We start from the raw sequence: 17,623 nt of genomic DNA on the forward strand, positions 1-17,623 counted from the left end.
ATATCAAATCCGTAATATCCGAAATTGTATGTTGATTAATAAGTTCACTTTTATGGTACACGACTATTTTATATACTCGTATAATACCAGAACACCATCGGTACTAAATTTCAAATTTCTAGCCACACTGCGCGCAACGCGTGCAACCAGCTACTAGTGAGATTAAAAAGAAGACCATGATAATTGAATTTGTGGTTGGGTCAGCTGAGAGGTCAACGAGTCAATGAGTTATTCATGAAAAGACCAATTATAAGTTAGCTTTAATTAGAAGCTATAGGAAAAAGATGAAGCAATAAATAATATGGCTAGTTAGCTTAACATTTACTCTTTGCCATTAAATAGTAATTTGTATTGCGTTGTTATTAACTTATTATTATTATTTTTTTATTTTTTTTTGACAAGGATTGCGTTGTTATTAGGGTTTGCATTACAACATATTTGAAGTATGTCGAGTACTCGATCACCTCAGAGCATTAATAATAGACAACTCTTAGCCCCCTCTTAAATTTTCTCTCTCTTTAAGAGCTAATTCTTAACTAAAATGTAGTAACTCTTAGCCCCCTCTTATTTAGAGGTTGATTGTGACTTCCTCTAAATAAAAGGTAGCTCTTAGAAAATAAGAGGGGGTTGAGGTGGAGGTTTGTGTTTGTTTTTTTGTTTTTTTATTTTTTTAAAAAAGAAAAAATATGTAAAAAGGTATTTAAGAGGTAACAAATAAGAGTTAGTCTATTTCTTGGAATTTTTCATGGGCAACTCTTATTAAGAGATGGTGATGAGTTGGATAAGGAGAGAGATTAAGAGGGGGCAAATAAGAGTAAGCTTAGTATTGATGCTCTCAGCTCATGCATGCTACCTGCAAATGAGTACAATCGTACTACTCCGTATAGTATACTACGGAGTAGTATTGATTGTATTTTACAAGGTACGTAATACTCCGTACAATCTTTTACTCCGTATATAATACGACTATACATTAGGAGTTTCTTTCGTGAGAAGAGTTTCCTACTACTTCCCCTTTTACTTCTATCTTTGAAGAAAAAAATAACACTTTTTATTTTAATTTTTTTATAAAGGAAAAGTACACATAAATATAGCCGTTTCCGTATCTCAGGGAAGCACCAATAGATAAAGATAAATACAAAAGAAAATAAACTAAAAAGAAAATAAAGTACCAAAAAAAACTAAAAAAGAAAAACAAACTAAAGAAACCACGCTTTTCGAAGAAGCTACTACTGCGGTGGTGTCGGCAGAACGACACTGACTCACCGACAACCCTTCGTCGAGCAAGACCAACAAAACACAACATCATCAATCCAACGGAACAACCAGTCGGAGACGGGACAACAACGACGACGAACCACCGACTAGGTCAAAGATCTAGTCTTCACGGCAGACCACTGATGAAGAGAGATCGTCAAACAAAATAGGCGGTGAGACGGTGGAGGAAACCACCAAAGGCACGGAGGGGATTGAAAGCGGAATAACCGATAAAAGAACGGGGCGGGACAATGGAAGAAAAACCACCAACATCGGTTGCGACCGCCGCTACAATAACAACACGTGTATGATAAAAATTGATGATTTCCTTTAAAATTACGGAGTACTCCATCCATTCCTAAATTTTGTTCCCTAGGGCATGTTGGGTGGGAATTAAGAAAAATAGAATATTGGTTTGTATGGGGATATGAGTAATGATTGGATGTAAGTGATTTTATATTTAAAGAATAGAGTAAGGAGAGAGAAAATATTAAAGAAATAAGGGAAAATGTAGATATTTTATTAAAGTGGTGTATGGGGGGAATGGTAAATGAATTAAATAAGGGAGGGTGGGTGTATGGAGAAGGCTAAATGAATAAAATAAAAAAGGTGGTGAAATTTAGGATAGAATATGGATAGAATCTTAATGTTTTTTTGGTAATTAGAAAAGGATATTAGGGTATTTTGGTAAAAAAACATGATTAAATATAGTAAAAATTCACAATATAGGAACAAAATTTAGGAACGTCAAAAATAAAAACGGAAACAACATTTAAGAACAAAGGAAATACGGAGTATCTTTTATTTCCGTGATTTGACAAATGAACAAAATTCTACCCCCACATAATTTGTCAAGATTGATATGAAATGACTACTGAAAAAACATCTTGAATGAAACCTACGGGCAAAACGCAAAAGTCAATATCCGACAAATTACTAGGAACCCCTTGCAACCGATTGACGGTTGGTTTAATGGTGGTTGAAACTGAATTTGATAGCGAGAATCACATGTTCGATCCCCGAAATAAAAATTGGGAGGGGAATGAAATCTATCCACCAAAAATTCGCTCCAAATTCAGATAAGTCTTAAGGGTGAATCGAACGGTAACACTGAAAAAAAAAAAAACACCCTCACAAAAAATTCACCCCAAAGTTTAGTCCGTACTATATACTTTAAGGGGCCGTTTGGTTGGAGAAGGGGAAACGGAATGAGAATGAGAATGGGAATCAAAGAGAATGGAATGAAAACCCTTTGTTTAAGAATGTTGTTTGGTTTGTCCATTCTTCTCCCCTCTCTCTCTCTCTCCTAAGTAAGATAATAAATAATAAATAAATAAATAAATAATAAATAATAATTATTTTTTATTATTTTTTATTTATTATTAATTATTTATTCTTCATTATTGATTATTAATTATTAATTATTATTTATTTATTATTTAATATTCATTATTTATTATTTATTATTAATTACTAATTATTTATTATTTATTATTCATTGTTTATATTTATTATTAATTAATAATTAGTAATTAATAATTACTAATTACTAATTAATAATTACTAATTACTAATTACTAACTATTAACTATTAACTATTAACTATTAAGTATTAAGTATTAAGTATTAATTATTAATTATTAATTATTAACTATTAACTATTAACTATTAACTATTAACTATTAACTATTAACTATTAACTATTAACTATTAACTATTAACTATTAACTATTAACTATTAGTTATTAATTATTAGTTATTAATTATTATTTATTAATTATTATTTATAGAGAGTGGTCAAGGGAAAGGGAATGGCAAACCTGGGGGGTGGTAGGGTATCAATGTAGAGGGATTTGGGGGTAAATGAAAAAGAAAATAGGGTAAAGGGAATGCCAAAAACCACCAAACAAACAACAACAAATGGAATGAAACCCCCATCATTCCCTTTCCCTTTCCTGAAGACCCCCAACAATGTTAATTCGAATGACATCTTTTCTATAATAGGTCTCAAGTTCAAATTTCCTCGCTCCCATTTGTAATTTATATTCTCAAGTTCAAGTTTCCTCGCTCCCGTCAAGCGCACCAAACACATGATATACCCGGTTATATGTTAGACACCAATTGTATGCTCGAGTACATGTCACTACTTACAAGTCTTGCAACTCACTAGTGCAACATTGCCTAAAAGAAAATATTTCCCCGTAATTTTCATTATACACCCGAGCATACCCGGACCCCGGTACATTAAGCCACCAAACGCATGATAAACCCGATGGCTTATTATACGAGTATAATGGACACCAATCACACCATACAACTTCACAAGGTTCCTCTTCTTTTTGTTTAAAACTGCTTCCAATAGGAGGAAGCGTAACTCTCCAACTGCAACTGCAACTGCAACTAAAGCTAACCAGAGAAAAATGTCGAGACAGAGATGCTACCTTGATGTTACCATTGCCGATGAGCTCGAAGGCAGGATTGTCATCGAGCTTTTCAACGACGTCGTTCCCAAAACCGCCGAGAATTTCCGAGCTCTTTGCACCGGCGAGAAAGGCATCGGACCTCATTCCGGCGTTCCGCTTCATTACAAGGTCTCCGATTCTCATTTTAATTCTGTTAATTTGAATAAAATCATCCGAAAATTCAATTTTACAATAGTAATTAGTCCGACATTTCTGGTGGTTTTTTGAGTTGCTAATTTAGTGATTCACTCTTATCATAATCATCATCGTCATTCAATTTTATCGGGTTCTGATTTCTTAGTTGTGATCCGGACCATCCGGTAGTGCTATAGCCAGGTGTACCGAAGGCTATTTTATTACTGATTTGGATGATAAATAAGTAGTCACTTTTATAAGATTGACTAGCTTCATTTCAAGCCGTAAATTGAGTTTTCCATAAACTGGAGTAATGATTTTTTGGATTTTTTGGATAGTCATTTATAGAACATGCTTTAATTGCTGTAATGGTCAATTTTTTCGAAATTTTGGGTACAAATTTGAGAATTAAAACCAGCAACTTTATGTAGGGTAAGTACTTGTTTTTGTACTTTCATTTCTTACTAATTTGGTTAACTTCAAATGGAAATAAAATTAAATAAAGTAGGGTTAAACTCTTTCACTAATAAAAGCAAGGGAAATCAATCATCAAATTTATATTTCAGGGATGTCCGTTTCACCGTGTTATCAAGAGTTTTATGATCCAAGGAGGAGATATTTCAGCTGGAGATGGTACTGGAGGGGAGTCAATATATGGGTTGAAATTCGAGGACGAGAACTTTGAGTTGAAACATGAACGGAAAGGAATGTTATCAATGGCTAATAGCGGGCCTAACACTAATGGATCTCAGTTTTTCATTACTACTACTAAGACTTCTCATCTAGATGGGAAACATGTTGTGTTTGGTAAAGTGATCAAGGGTATGAGCATTGTTCGATCCATCGAGCATGTCAATACAGATACTGATGAACGCCCTACACAGGATGTTGTTATTTCTGATTGTGGAGAAATTCATGAGGGGGATGATGATGGAACCTCGAATTTCTTCAAGGATGGTGATAATTATCCGGATTGGCCTGCTGATCTCGACCATTGTCCTGATGAACTCTCTTGGTGGACTGATGCTGTTGATTCTATTAAGGCACTTGGTAATGAACATTTCAAGGTATGCAGGTCTTATGACTGTCTTTTATTAGATACCAAATTGTTTTAAGATTCTAAAGAGTAATATTTTAATCTTTGAAACAGAAACAAGACTATAAGATGGCTCTAAGGAAGTATAGAAAAGCACTACGCTACGTAGATACTTGCTGGGAGAAAGATGGGTTGGATGAAGGTGGATCATTTGTTGCTGTTAATTTTGATTAGTTTGTATGTATGATGCTCCAACAACCGTTCTAGAATCTGACATGCTTCTCTTACATTCCCTTCAGATAAAAGTGCAACTATGCGAAAGATCAAGTCACAGATCTTCACAAACAGTTCTGTAAGCTACCAATCTCATTTTCTCCTATGTAATTTTTAGATTTTTAAAGATATCTTGGACTTGCCTTCACTCTGGGCATAGAATGTAAGAAAAAATAATTGCAGATGATAGGTGTGTGGTTGCGTAGATGTGAGCATATAGTCGATATAGAGAGATATGAAATGTTCTCTAAACTAAATAATATCACCTCAACTATGAGTGATTGAGCTAAGTTTGTTTGCTTTAATGGGATTGAAGAGGAAAACATACACCCAGCAGCCACTTACCGGTGACCCACGAAAGAGTCAAAACCATAATCTGTTAACATACTGATACTAGTATAGGTCTAGATATTCATGGAGGTAAAATCAAACATATAACTAGTTCTCGCTTCCACCACCCAGCTGATGAAAATCAATCAGTAATCAGTATGCTGCATGGTTTGTTTAGGTTAGTAAGTCAAGGGGAAGTCTCGTATGGGGGCTCAGGTTTCCTGATAGTTGCTTGCCCGAGCTTTTTATGAGATTCATTATGCTAACTCTGACTCAAATTTTTGAAGGCAGCCTTTTCCCATCCCCTTTCTTCAATTGCAATCTCCAATTTCATATCCTCTAATAGTTGGTTCTGAATTCACTCACTTTTAAGAACAGTGAATATGATCAACTAGAATTTCCAGTCATTCGCGCTATACATGATTCCTGGAAGGAATTGATAAAAGGAGTCCATTAGGAGTAAAGGGCATACTTCCTGTCGTAGAAATCAAGTGATGGATAAATGGTTGAGATAGGCGATGTAGTTGCCTTTGTAATCTCACGTGGAGAACCCGTTTCCGTTATGGAGAAACTCTTCTGGTCTTTTGGAGATGTATTGTCTATTGTTATGTCATTAATTCATTATTCCCAAAAAATGGTTCGGCTCTCATGGTCTTATATTCTAGTATCTATGAAAATTTCAGCAATTTATTTATGGACTGTATTAGCTCTGAAGGGAGTTGAAGGTTTTGTTTTCAATTCCTTGGCTAGAAGCATGGAAATAAAATCTTCATTTTGTCAAATCCAGTTCCTTTGACTGTTCTTTAAACTCACTTGGATATAGGAAAACCAGTTTGCTTGATAGCCCTGCCGAAAATTTGTGAAATGGTTACAAGTGGATCTTTATGAATATATGAATCATAATGGTAACTCAAGGTACCTGAGGAAGGAAGAAAAGTCTCAGTGATGTATCCATGTGCTCATATTGTACTCTCTCCCAGAAACCTCCTTTTCAAAATTCATCAGGATTTTTTTATTTCTTTTTCCCAAATGGACTGATTTGATGTCTTTGCAAGATTGATTATCCTCATGTTGAAGCAATAGTGCTACACTGTTTGAACGTGTTTGTTTGCATATGTTATTTCTTAGGCTTGTAAATTGAAGCTGGGCGATTTGAAAGGCGCTTTGGTAGATACTGAATTCGCAATGCGCGATGGGGAGGATAATGTGAAGGCTTTGTTTCGCCAAGGCCAGGTTTGTATGTTTCTCTGAAGAATGTCCTTTCTGGGATAGTAAAGGGATGTGGCCTGTGGTTTGCCGCTTTACTATTTCAGTATTTCTTTCTGAAAATAGTTGTCTGATTTTTGTTTTTCAGATACCCCAAAAAGTATTACCCCCCCTTCCCTATTTCAATACTCCAGTATTCACTGCCTTCCAAAAGAGGCTTTTTATATTTTCATGATTGATAAGTGACTTCCAAGGGTTGTCTAGTGGTCTTCTTGTCATATATGATTGCCTTACTTGAATGTGTGGAGGCAACCGCAACATGCACAGCTCCAGAATCTAGATATTTGTTTTCTTAAGAAGAATGTGTTTCGGCTTAGAGAAATCGTACAAACTGCAAGTTTTCTGCATAAATGTTTAACCCGCTGTAATTTGTCTGTTCCTCAGGCTCATATGGCGCTTAATGACATAGATGCTGCAGTTGTAAGTTTCAAAAAGGCATCAGACCTGGAGCCTAATGATGGTAAGAACAATCTATTTCTGATAAGACTAGAAGGCTTATTGAATAAACTTGCGATGCTATTTTGTGTTCACTGCTGAAGAGATATATTGTTGGACTTCCTTATGTGTAAGGAACTAAGGATAATTGATAAATACATCTATGTTTTTTCAGCTGGAATAAAGAGAGAATTAGCAGCTGCAAAGAAGAAGGTAGAGTTTATGTATAGTTACTAAACGTACTAAGATTCTGCACTAGTGATCTGAGAAGAAGCTTAAAAGGCAATGTTTTTTATGCAGATTGCTGATAGACGTGACCAGGAGAGAAAAGCCTACTCTAAGATGTTCCAATAGCTCTCCTGCACCATTTGGTATGTTCCAATAGCTCTTTCCACGTAGTACTCCGTACAATTTGCATGATGGACTGATGGTAGTGAATTAGTGATTGATTCTCAAATAATTCTGGTGTGTTTTTCTCAGAGTGATGTTCTGATAAAAGTTTTGTTTCGGATCATATTTCAGAGTTGGTGTTGTTAGTGGGTTTAGGCATTATGCTTTACAGGCTTCGCTCTAGCTTTATACTAGGTACGAGCACGTTAATACACTTGTAGCTTCTTCTAATATGTTCTCATTGAACTTCACTTAGAGCCTCCTACTGTCCTACTACCTCCGTTTCAAAGTGATCTTTACACTTTTTATTTTAGTCTGTTTCATATTGTTCTTTACACTTTGCTTTATTCTATTTTTAAACATGAAAATTTACTAACTTATCTTTCTTACCCCACAATATTTACAATTTTTCATTCACTTTCTCTAACTTTATTCATTTTTTTCTCTAACTTTTTACTTTTGTCTTAATATTTGTGCAAATAGTAACCGTAAAGAACTTTATGAAACAGAGGTACATGAAAAAAGGTAATTGACATCGTGCAGTGCCCCAAAAGTCATGTCGGCTTTGTGTCATTTTTCTGCTTGGCTTGTGATTGAAGCTTTATACTCTGTAATTTGATTTATCATTATCTTGAAGCAAATCTTTTCTCCTTGTGTCTCAGTGACCTTTGGTTTGTGGTGAAAGGATGATAGAAACATCAGGGTGCTGCCTGCAAAGTACGATGCCTGAGCCAGGTTTGCTGAGGAAGTTCAAAAATACTTTTAAGATTTTGCTGAAGAGAGCAAAGTTCTTATACAGATAACAGTTCCATTGAAAATGGGAAGCTGGTGGGAAATTGGACCTAAATTTTTATTTTTTCCCTATTTTGTACCTTTTCAGATTGTATTACTTTTGGTCTTAAGCCATGAAAACTAATCTTTCTCCTTGCTCAAGGATATCCTTTAACACCCCCCAGTTGAACCCAGACAGTGTCTTTTGAGTTTTGACAATGAATCATCCTCTCCATGAGTTACCTTCCATCCACCCTCCCCTTAAAAAAAACCCTTAAATGTAAAAGATGTAACTTTACAGAACGAAACATTCTCTGAAACCGGCACATAAATGGTTTTTTTATACACTTGTTACCTCAGATACTGGAGGTTAAACTACTTCATTATATTAAAAGATAAACCCCAGCAAAGCTTCAGTGGTGGTCTGGTACTCTGGTTGGCATAATTTTCAACTTTTCATGAAAAATGATTCGAAAAACAGTGACTTGTGTGACGATGTATCAGTTAATATATCCTACTCAACTGTACAGATGGACCTACTTGAGCCACTGTGGCCAAATCTAGCCCCACTACGGCCAAAACTAGCCATGAACAAATTTAAATCATTGGCCAGTTTTTTTGATTGATAGGCTTGTATAATTTGGAGGTTGGTGATGGTGCCTAGTTGGTCAGGTGGTGGTGGTGGTGGTGGTAGAAGTTTCCTCCTCCCTTCAGTAGCAACATAATTGGGAAAGTTCAATACCCTCTGAAATAATAACAGATAAATGACATATAATGCAGAAAAACACGAAGCAACCCAGAAAGTAGAGTTACTGAGCAAAAGAGGTACTTAAGGTTTCCAAAAACAAAATTGCGTAATCTTAATCAAGCACTTTGTACAGAAGGCGCATGGTGATTCTTTCAAATAGGTGAATTCCAATATATAGCATATTCTTGCAATACGACATGCAATCTACTCGCAGCAGCGCAAAAGAACCAAAGAGAAGAATATACTCTTGATTTCTGTTTCTCTATTCATGAGCATGCCAGGTATTAAAGCTAGTGTTTAAATGTTTAATCATCAAAAAAATTGAGACCATTCCGGTGTGCAACCACATGCTCATCAATCTCTTGCTAGATTCCTCATGATACCACACAAACATGCATTGACAATAACAGCAAGTCTGATCTAAGTCAAGCGAAGAAAATTACTTCTTATGGAGGCAAGAGACATTTCTTTGTAAGTTGTACCCCAGTGGTAGATTTTCTTGTACAGCAGCGTCAGCAAGAACTATAAGTTATAGTTATCAAGCCCCAAATCTCGTAGAGCATCTGTTGCAGCAGCCTTGCAATTCTGATGCCTTTCTTTGGCCTTTCTGATGATTTTCTCAATGCCATTGTCAAGCAAAATTTTTCTGTAAACGATGGAAGATAACAAAATAGATTAGCCGTGGAATCGTTACATTGTGCAAATCTAATGGACTTCTCTAGCTCATTAGGAACTAACTACATCGTGCTTACCTATTTTCAGGGTTTCTAACCACAAGATTCCGTATCATTATACATGCATTTCTCTGCAACAGCTGTGCTGCAGGAAAGTTTTGCATGGTTTGGATAGCCAGATCTCCTGCTCCAGCTTCTATAGCACGAGATGCATGATCAGGTAATCTCAGGGAGATTACACTAATTATATACATAACCTGTAGAACAAGATGATTACTACTACATAATTCACTTATCATGCCTGTCAAAAGCACACATCAGAGTCTGATCAAACTCAACAACAAAAACTATGATCGTTGCTAGTTAGAACTAGCTCATTCAATAAGGTAAATAATAGTTGCTTGCTAGCCAGGTCAAAAAGATGAATCAATATTACAAAGAAGTATATGACGGATCAGAGCTTAATACGACAGCAAGAGTTACTAAATTTATGTAAGCCAATTATCAAACGATAACTGGTCACTAAAAGATCACACAAATTCCACACTAAACGTTTGCATATTCCTCACCTCTTGTATTACAGATGGCTCATCCGCAAATCTGGCACAGAGCCTGATCAATCTATCCATACCTCCTTTCTCTACTATTGCACTCTTATTGTAATCACTTCCTGCCAGCTAAAATATACAACAGGTAAGCTTCATGAATTCACTCATAGAAAGCAATAGAGGTGCAGTATCAATAAGCTACAGCCAAGTGAGTGAAAATTGAAAAACAACAGGAAAAGCAAGCGATACTTTTGGAACAATACAAGTAATCAAAACAGTTGAGTTCACAATTGTAATAACACATTTACACCTTTCCTTCCAAGGAAAAAAACAACTCAATGAAGCAGACAAAACTATTAGAAACTGCCTCGTTGTGGTAAACCGCAAACCCACAGAAATGCCCTAACAAGGGACATGCATCCATTCATGCACATTGTACTTCATGTCTGTTTCCAGTTAGACCTGGATAAGCTTAACTCTCAGGACATGAAAAAGTATCATCTACCCTCCTGATTCAACGAGTCTAACCCCCATGGGGTCCTAACTTAAGAGGAGGCCCATTAAAGATGATGACGTCTAGAGTACTGAGGAATGTGCTATGAAGCATGAATCAATATTAAGGAGAGGGGCATTTTAGGGAGTAGTATTACTAAAGAATAACCTAGCTAGTTAGCTCTATAAATAGAGAGCATACGAGAGAGAGGGAATCATGTTAAGAATTGTGGAAAGCAGTCAGTCAGTAGAAATTGGGGGAGTGTCATTCCTCTCGAATGATTGGCTATTCTGTATTTGGTGCACTTCACCTTGGTTAGCATTAATACAGTCATATTGTTACTTGTTCTTCACTAATCATCATATTTCTTCTTCCTTTAATCTCTCTTTTCTGTCCATAATCTTTCTCTTTTAGTCTGTAATCCATAGCAGAATGCTCATCTTTTCAAGTATGACTATACATATCGGATATCCCGTTGATTGGTGCCGTAATACAGACTTGAGCACGTTAACATTGTTTCTTACGTTCAATACCTCATAATCGCCAAACATTCTCTCTAGCCGCCACTTTGTCACTCTAACAAACTAAAATTCATTCCTTGACTCACCCTCCACTTGATTGTCACTTGTCAGAGGCTCAGAGCCTAAGAGGAAAAATAATCCTCAGAACACCTCTTGAGCAGGTTTCCCCTATTTCAGGTGCTTTATATTTAGATTATGAGACCTAGTGCCATACTGAGGTGCATGCTTCCAAAGTCTTTTGTTCTAGCACAGCAATTGAAATAATACTTACATCAAACCGATATATTTCCTATTGTACAAGAGTACAGTTAGTGGGCCTAGAGAGGTATACCCCCAAATACATTAAGACTAGTATAGTACCCGTGCGATGCACGATTTATCATATGATCGAAAATTAAATTTGCATATCTAAACTATAGCTATAAACAATTATCATCAAATAGAGATTAAATAATCTTCTTATTGAACCTAACGATGGATAGATCTGTTATTGTCTCCATTATGTGTCTTATTTATTTAACAAATTGAAAAAATAAAAATAAGGGTACATAGGTAAATTTACTTCTTCCCTTTCAAAACCCATGTCAAACATAATTTTATTCTCACCCATTCTTTAATTCGATAGTCATACACATTTAATACTTCCATATCATGAGTATCATCTACAGTATATCATTACCTCATTACCTGATCATTTAACACCTACCCCCCACCATATACTTTATTCATCTAGAAATAACTTCGAAGCGGGGTGAGGTTGGTCACTCAACACCTGTAACTGCCTAAAATTCGCATCCCCATGCATGTCACCACGATATGTACGATACTTATCCCCGTCCTAATCCCCGCCTCACGGGTGGAAAATAAAATTAACCTCCTTCATCATTCGTCCGTGTATCCACACGTACCCACCTCAAACCAAGCCCTAGACGGCTGAGACTGACATAGTTTTGAATTTTAAAACTCTAAGAGTATTTGACAATTTGGTTATCTGATTACTTTATACTTTGGACACACATAACTCATATACATTATCCTAATTAAAATTAATGATGGATAAATTTGTTATTGCCCCGTTTGATGTCTTATTTATTAAAAAAAACAAATAAGTGTACATATATACACAAAATTATTTTCATATCCATTCATCACATGTGTCACTCATAATATTATTCTCCTCCACCCTTCACTTTGATAGTCATACCTACTTAAGTATTTTATATTTACATCATTACCCGACCACTTAACACCTCCCCCGCTATTTACTTTATTCAGCTAGTCGTGACTTTCAGGCTGGTGGGGTTCTCCAAACTCGTACTCGTCTAAACTTATCTCATCCCTATCCCCGTCACCCACAATAGGAAAGGTATTCACCCCTCCCATTCCTTCTTAATGGGTAAAAAATAAAACTCATCTCCGATCTATCACCCACCCATGTATCCGCACTCGCCTCAAACCCACCCCTATACTCAACATTTTTTTTATTGGTAAGAGATTTTTGAATTTTAAAATTCTACTACAAAGTCTTCCACAATTCCAATGTCTTATTATCATAATTGAGTAAATAAGCAAAACATTATAATATGAACACTTTCCGTCAAAATTTAATCGTTGCAAGATTCTTTTCACGGAAATGTATACGATAAGTTATAATAAGCTTATATATTACTTCATCCGTTCTTATTTACATGACACAGTTGGATTTTTGACACTATTCACACAAGCTCATTTGACTTCCTTTTGTGATTTATACTTACGAAAAAAAACATAGTCGTGCGGGATCTTATTAGATTCGTCTCAACAAATTTTTTTTAAATATTAACTTTTTATAATTTTTTCTTATGTATAATTGAAGATATTCATGTTTGAAATCGTGCATTGGCAAACGTGCCTAAATAATTGTGTCTTTTAAAAAAGAACGGATGAGGTATAATTTAATATAAAAATAAGTATGTTGGGAGATAGTGGGATTTTTTTTATATAAAATCAATTGATTTCCACATATCGCTCCACATTGATTTCCATTATCTGAATTTATGCGCAAGGATTTTTTATTAGATTACAATGTAAAATAAATTCAAATATACTACCCATCAAACGATCAAAGGCAAAGAAACTAATAATATAAAATGAAATTAAAAAGCTCTTAATATTATTTTTCATTTAAAAGATTAAGGAACTATTAAATAAAAGGATAAGTCCCCTCAAAAAAATAAAAAAAAAATAAAAGGATAAGTAGAAATTATAAATTCGAGAAAGAAAAGATACAAAGTTATTAAACAGTTTTTTTTTCCAATAAGCATGTTTTACACAACCTTGATACGATTTTTTTTCAATAAACATGTTTTACTACTCCGTACTTCGAATATTAAAGCAAAGGTAAATATTCATTATACATATCCGCAGTCAATATAAGACGCATATTTTATATAACAATTGACAATACATACAATTAGTCATTCGTAAATTTAAGTTAAATATTTTTATTAATACATGCTAATAGATGTACGTTAATTTTTTTAAAAAAATAAAAAGATGTATTAGACAACCTTGTTATTTTTATTTTATTATCACATTGTAAATCTATTACATTATACGGTATAATAAAACAGGCAACAAGAATGACACGTGTCACTTTCTGGTGAAAATATTTCCTCCAAAACTTTCTTTTTAAATAACTTTTTACGGAAAAGGTTCAGTATATTTGACTAAAAATTTAAGAAAATGGTCAAATGATAATTTTATAGATACTTGTGTGCATAGGACCTACTCTAATATTGTGATATTGAAGTGGATTTTCTGTATAGGCTTTTTTAGTCAATGTGTTGATGTATACACAATATATTTCAACGTGTTATTTTAGTAGTTTATTTAAATTAAGAAATTTATTGCCATAATTAAGTAAATACGTATTTCGTAATGTAATTGGTTTATTACCATAAATAATTAGAAGTTTTAAGTAAAAAAATATATCAATGAGTGACATTTGTCATCACCACATTGATTTCCTCTCTTTTAGTATAGTATATAGATTAATTAATTAATTAAAATATCTACGTGGCGCCTAATTAATTATCTACCTGGAAATCGATTAGTTTTTAATTATTAGAGTGTTTGATTTTCGATGGAGTTGTATATATTAGTAATTAATCAATTAAAATATCTACGTGACACCTATTAATTATCTACGTGTCACTTGATTTTTTTAATTCAAAAAGAAATTAAAAATCTTATTTTTCATTGGCCGAAACCATTAGTAATCCTAGGTGGCGCTCTAATCTTTCAGCAAATATGCCTCCTTTATATATGTATATTAGATTAGCATGGGAGGTATACCCTCAGTGCAATTGCAGGGGTAAGGTTGCCTACGTCCGACCCCCCCTTACCCCGCTTCTTGCGGGAGCCTCTTTGAGGCAATGGGGTAATGATAATGATGATAATTAGTTGTCATCATTGCTCATGGTAATTAACCCAAATACAAAACAAATAGATCCGCTGCCCTGTGACAGGTGTTTCGATTTCCTTTTAGGAGTCTTATAATAATTGTCAAGTTCTGGTAACAAAACAAAAAGAAAAAGAAAAAAAGAGCATTTGTTTACAACAAATCAATAGCTACTAGCTATGGCTCCGTTTTATTCGACTTCTTTTGTCTGAACTTATATTATTTGAACTTATCATAACTTAGCTGAACTTATTTTATCTGGAAAAAAAAAACTTATCTTTTCCGAAATAAACTTATTCGTGTGTGAAAATGTCTGAAAATCCGTGTTTATCGACTTCTTAAGTTATATTTTTTGTGGAAAATCATTGAACCATTTACCAGATAAGCAATAAGTGCAAACCTTTGTCAATAAAGAGCAGCAGGATTGGGCTACAGTCTTGTTCAATTGTTCTCCACTATCATCAATGCATCGGAGAACAGCATCAATGCCACCCTTATCAGCTATACTTCTGCAAATTTCATCCTGCAACCACGGAACCAGATGATGGAGTGAGCAGGTGAATCTCATGAATCAATCCCCAAGACTCACTTTAGAGTTTAGACCAATATTATATCAAAACATCCTGTGTTAACATGTAGGCCTTACAAATGGAAGTTAGCCTCCAGTATCTGCACCGGCCTGTTTTCACATGATGTTCATCCTAAAAAAGGTGCTAAAGAATGTTGTAGGAACAAGGAAAAATACAGGGGAATAGATACGGTGATAGGCGTTTCCAGAAAATGATGAATATTAAATCAATAGAAAATAAATCTTCACGTAATTATGGGATATCAGAAACACGGACAAAAGATACCAAAAACTCAAAAGAAATGGCAAAGAAATTTTGATAGGAAGAGCCTGCAACTAATACTCACTCCAATCTGCAAACCTTCTTAAGCTAGTTGGACAAATGGACATGTATCTATTCAAACTATGAACACACTTAATAATTTTGACAAAGAGCCTCCATGTCATGTTCAGTTCAATAAACCTACTCTAGTACATGTTGGTTTCCAGTGATAAGGCATGCTATCATCTTATATTGATGAAATCAAAATAGATGTAATTTCGCGAGATTGATACTCCACAAAATTATCATATCCATGAAAAGAGTTGATGCAATAATGCTAAATCAAAATAACCAATTAAGAAAAAGCTCTTACATTCACAGAAACAGCCTTCAGGGCTACACATGCTGAAACTAGAGAGGGTGAAATAAGGCCCTCATGGAGCGTGTCAACAAGAGCTTCAGGAATTCCAACTTTTGCAAACTGCCGAGCATAGCCATAAACCTACAAGCATATATACAGTAAAAAAAGTTACTAAAGAAACCAAATACTTGCAAAAATAAATCCAAAGTGAAATGTAAATCAATGCAGATACATCAGAAGTGCAAGTCCATATAGGCTAGGGTGATCCTAACGTACTTGAGAAGCAGCAACACGGAAATCATCAGGAGTCAGTAAAATGCGTATAGCATCATACAGACTAGGAATGCTGCCTTTGTTTTGCCCCTTTAATGTACTGATCAGGAGTTGATCAACTTTCAAACTCACGAATGCTTCCTTAAGAATTTCATTCCCAGTTGCCGCGGCAGCAATCACAGAATAGCAGGCATTCAACAGCTCAGAATTTTGAGTTCCCTGCTGCAAGATTCCTATGACAATATCCGGGCCGCCACACTTCTGAAAGGTTTGAGCAGTCTGAACATCTGAGTGATAGAAAGTCGGTCACACAAAATGCAACAACTAGCAAGTTCTAACTATCACATTGTAAACATTAGCAACCGGAATTAACTACAATTAGTTTGCCAATGTGATGCAAACTGAACACAATTGAGAAGCCAAATCAACAAAGTTTAAACAACATTCAATGACATTTTCAATACTCTACAAGCTCGGAAAGAAAAGCATACCACGAAGCAATGAAGTTAGTGCCTGGAGAGCTGAAACAATAACCTCCTCATTCCCACAACTAGCAACTTTCCCACAAATAGATGTCACCAATTCCACTCCCCCATTCCTAGCAGCTATCGCCGCATTTGCATTCGTATCGACAGAGGATTTATCAGTATCAGATTCAGTATTATTTCTATTAGGATCACAAAGATTAGTGAGGTTAAGCAACAATGGCGACAACTTTTTCAATTCTCTCTCATCCTCAAACTCCAAATCACCAAAATGTTTCTTTAAATCTTCAATCGATTTCAACACTGGATTATCCTGCACCAAACTCTCCCCCGGCACGCAGGTGATTATACCTTCCCAACACAAATCAACGAAAATGCAAACAAAACTCAAAATCCAAAATTAAAAGATCAATTGAGGATAAATTGGTGCGAAATTAGAGGAATTATTACCAGAGAGATCGACGCCTTGAAGAGTGAGAGAATCAATGGCGTCTTGAAGAGCTTCGGCAGCTTCCATGTCAAAATCTTCCATGTTTTCTTTCACTACTTCGTCGAATGCTTCCTGTGATATCGCCCTCTTCGTCGCCGGACCTCCCATGGTTTACCTCTCCTACCTCTGCACTGCAAAAATGGCGTAGGGTTTTGCGAAGGAGATCAGATTTTTGGCGAAAATGGCGTTACAGTTTCTAATTTGTCATGATTTCAAATTTCCAGTATCACTCGTCGTCACTGTCGATTTCTCTGCGTCTTTCCGACCTGGAGAAGCTAATTTACTTGCAGGCTTGTAGAGTTGTAGTATTGTTTCGATTTCAGCCCAGTAAGCTTAGGCCCGATAACATAGCCGCCAAAAACTGATCCGATCCTACCGCAATCCGACAAAAGTCGAAGTGACC

General features: G+C 35.3%; 2 protein-coding genes across 5 annotated transcripts; one reads left to right on the top strand and one right to left on the bottom strand.

Moving 5' to 3' along the window:
- The first annotated feature begins 3,385 nt into the window (after positions 1-3,385).
- LOC110790861 (peptidyl-prolyl cis-trans isomerase CYP40) lies at positions 3,386-8,593 on the top strand. Of its 4 annotated transcripts, XR_002533943.2 has the most exons (11): positions 3,472-3,848; positions 4,421-4,921; positions 5,005-5,092; positions 5,190-5,242; positions 6,622-6,726; positions 7,144-7,219; positions 7,370-7,407; positions 7,495-7,565; positions 7,717-7,779; positions 8,068-8,109; positions 8,247-8,593. XR_002533943.2 is itself a non-coding variant. In XM_021995623.2 (9 exons), exons 1-8 carry the CDS (start codon positions 3,678-3,680, stop codon positions 7,546-7,548), a joined length of 1,086 nt encoding a protein of 361 aa, XP_021851315.1. In that variant the 5' UTR covers positions 3,386-3,677; the 3' UTR covers positions 7,549-7,565; positions 8,247-8,593. The 4 variants fall into 4 exon arrangements, 1 of the variants encoding a protein (XP_021851315.1); XR_002533944.2 differs by lacking the exon at positions 7,717-7,779 and having other exon boundaries at positions 3,471-3,848; XR_002533942.2 differs by lacking the exon at positions 8,068-8,109.
- Positions 8,594-9,227: 634 nt separating this feature from the next.
- Positions 9,228-17,519, bottom strand: LOC110790860 (uncharacterized). Its single transcript, XM_021995621.2, has 8 exons — positions 17,181-17,519; positions 16,737-17,081; positions 16,249-16,532; positions 15,985-16,113; positions 15,182-15,304; positions 10,347-10,454; positions 9,856-10,034; positions 9,228-9,749 (listed from the first exon to the last, which is right to left on the bottom strand). The coding sequence occupies exons 1-8, from the start codon at positions 17,326-17,328 to the stop codon at positions 9,626-9,628; spliced, it is 1,440 nt and encodes a 479-aa protein (XP_021851313.1). The 5' UTR covers positions 17,329-17,519; the 3' UTR covers positions 9,228-9,625.
- Between the last annotated feature and the right edge of the window lie 104 nt (positions 17,520-17,623).

This window comes from Spinacia oleracea, chromosome 4 (assembly GCF_020520425.1).
Source record: "Spinacia oleracea cultivar Varoflay chromosome 4, BTI_SOV_V1, whole genome shotgun sequence".
NCBI lineage: Eukaryota > Viridiplantae > Streptophyta > Magnoliopsida > Caryophyllales > Amaranthaceae > Spinacia > Spinacia oleracea.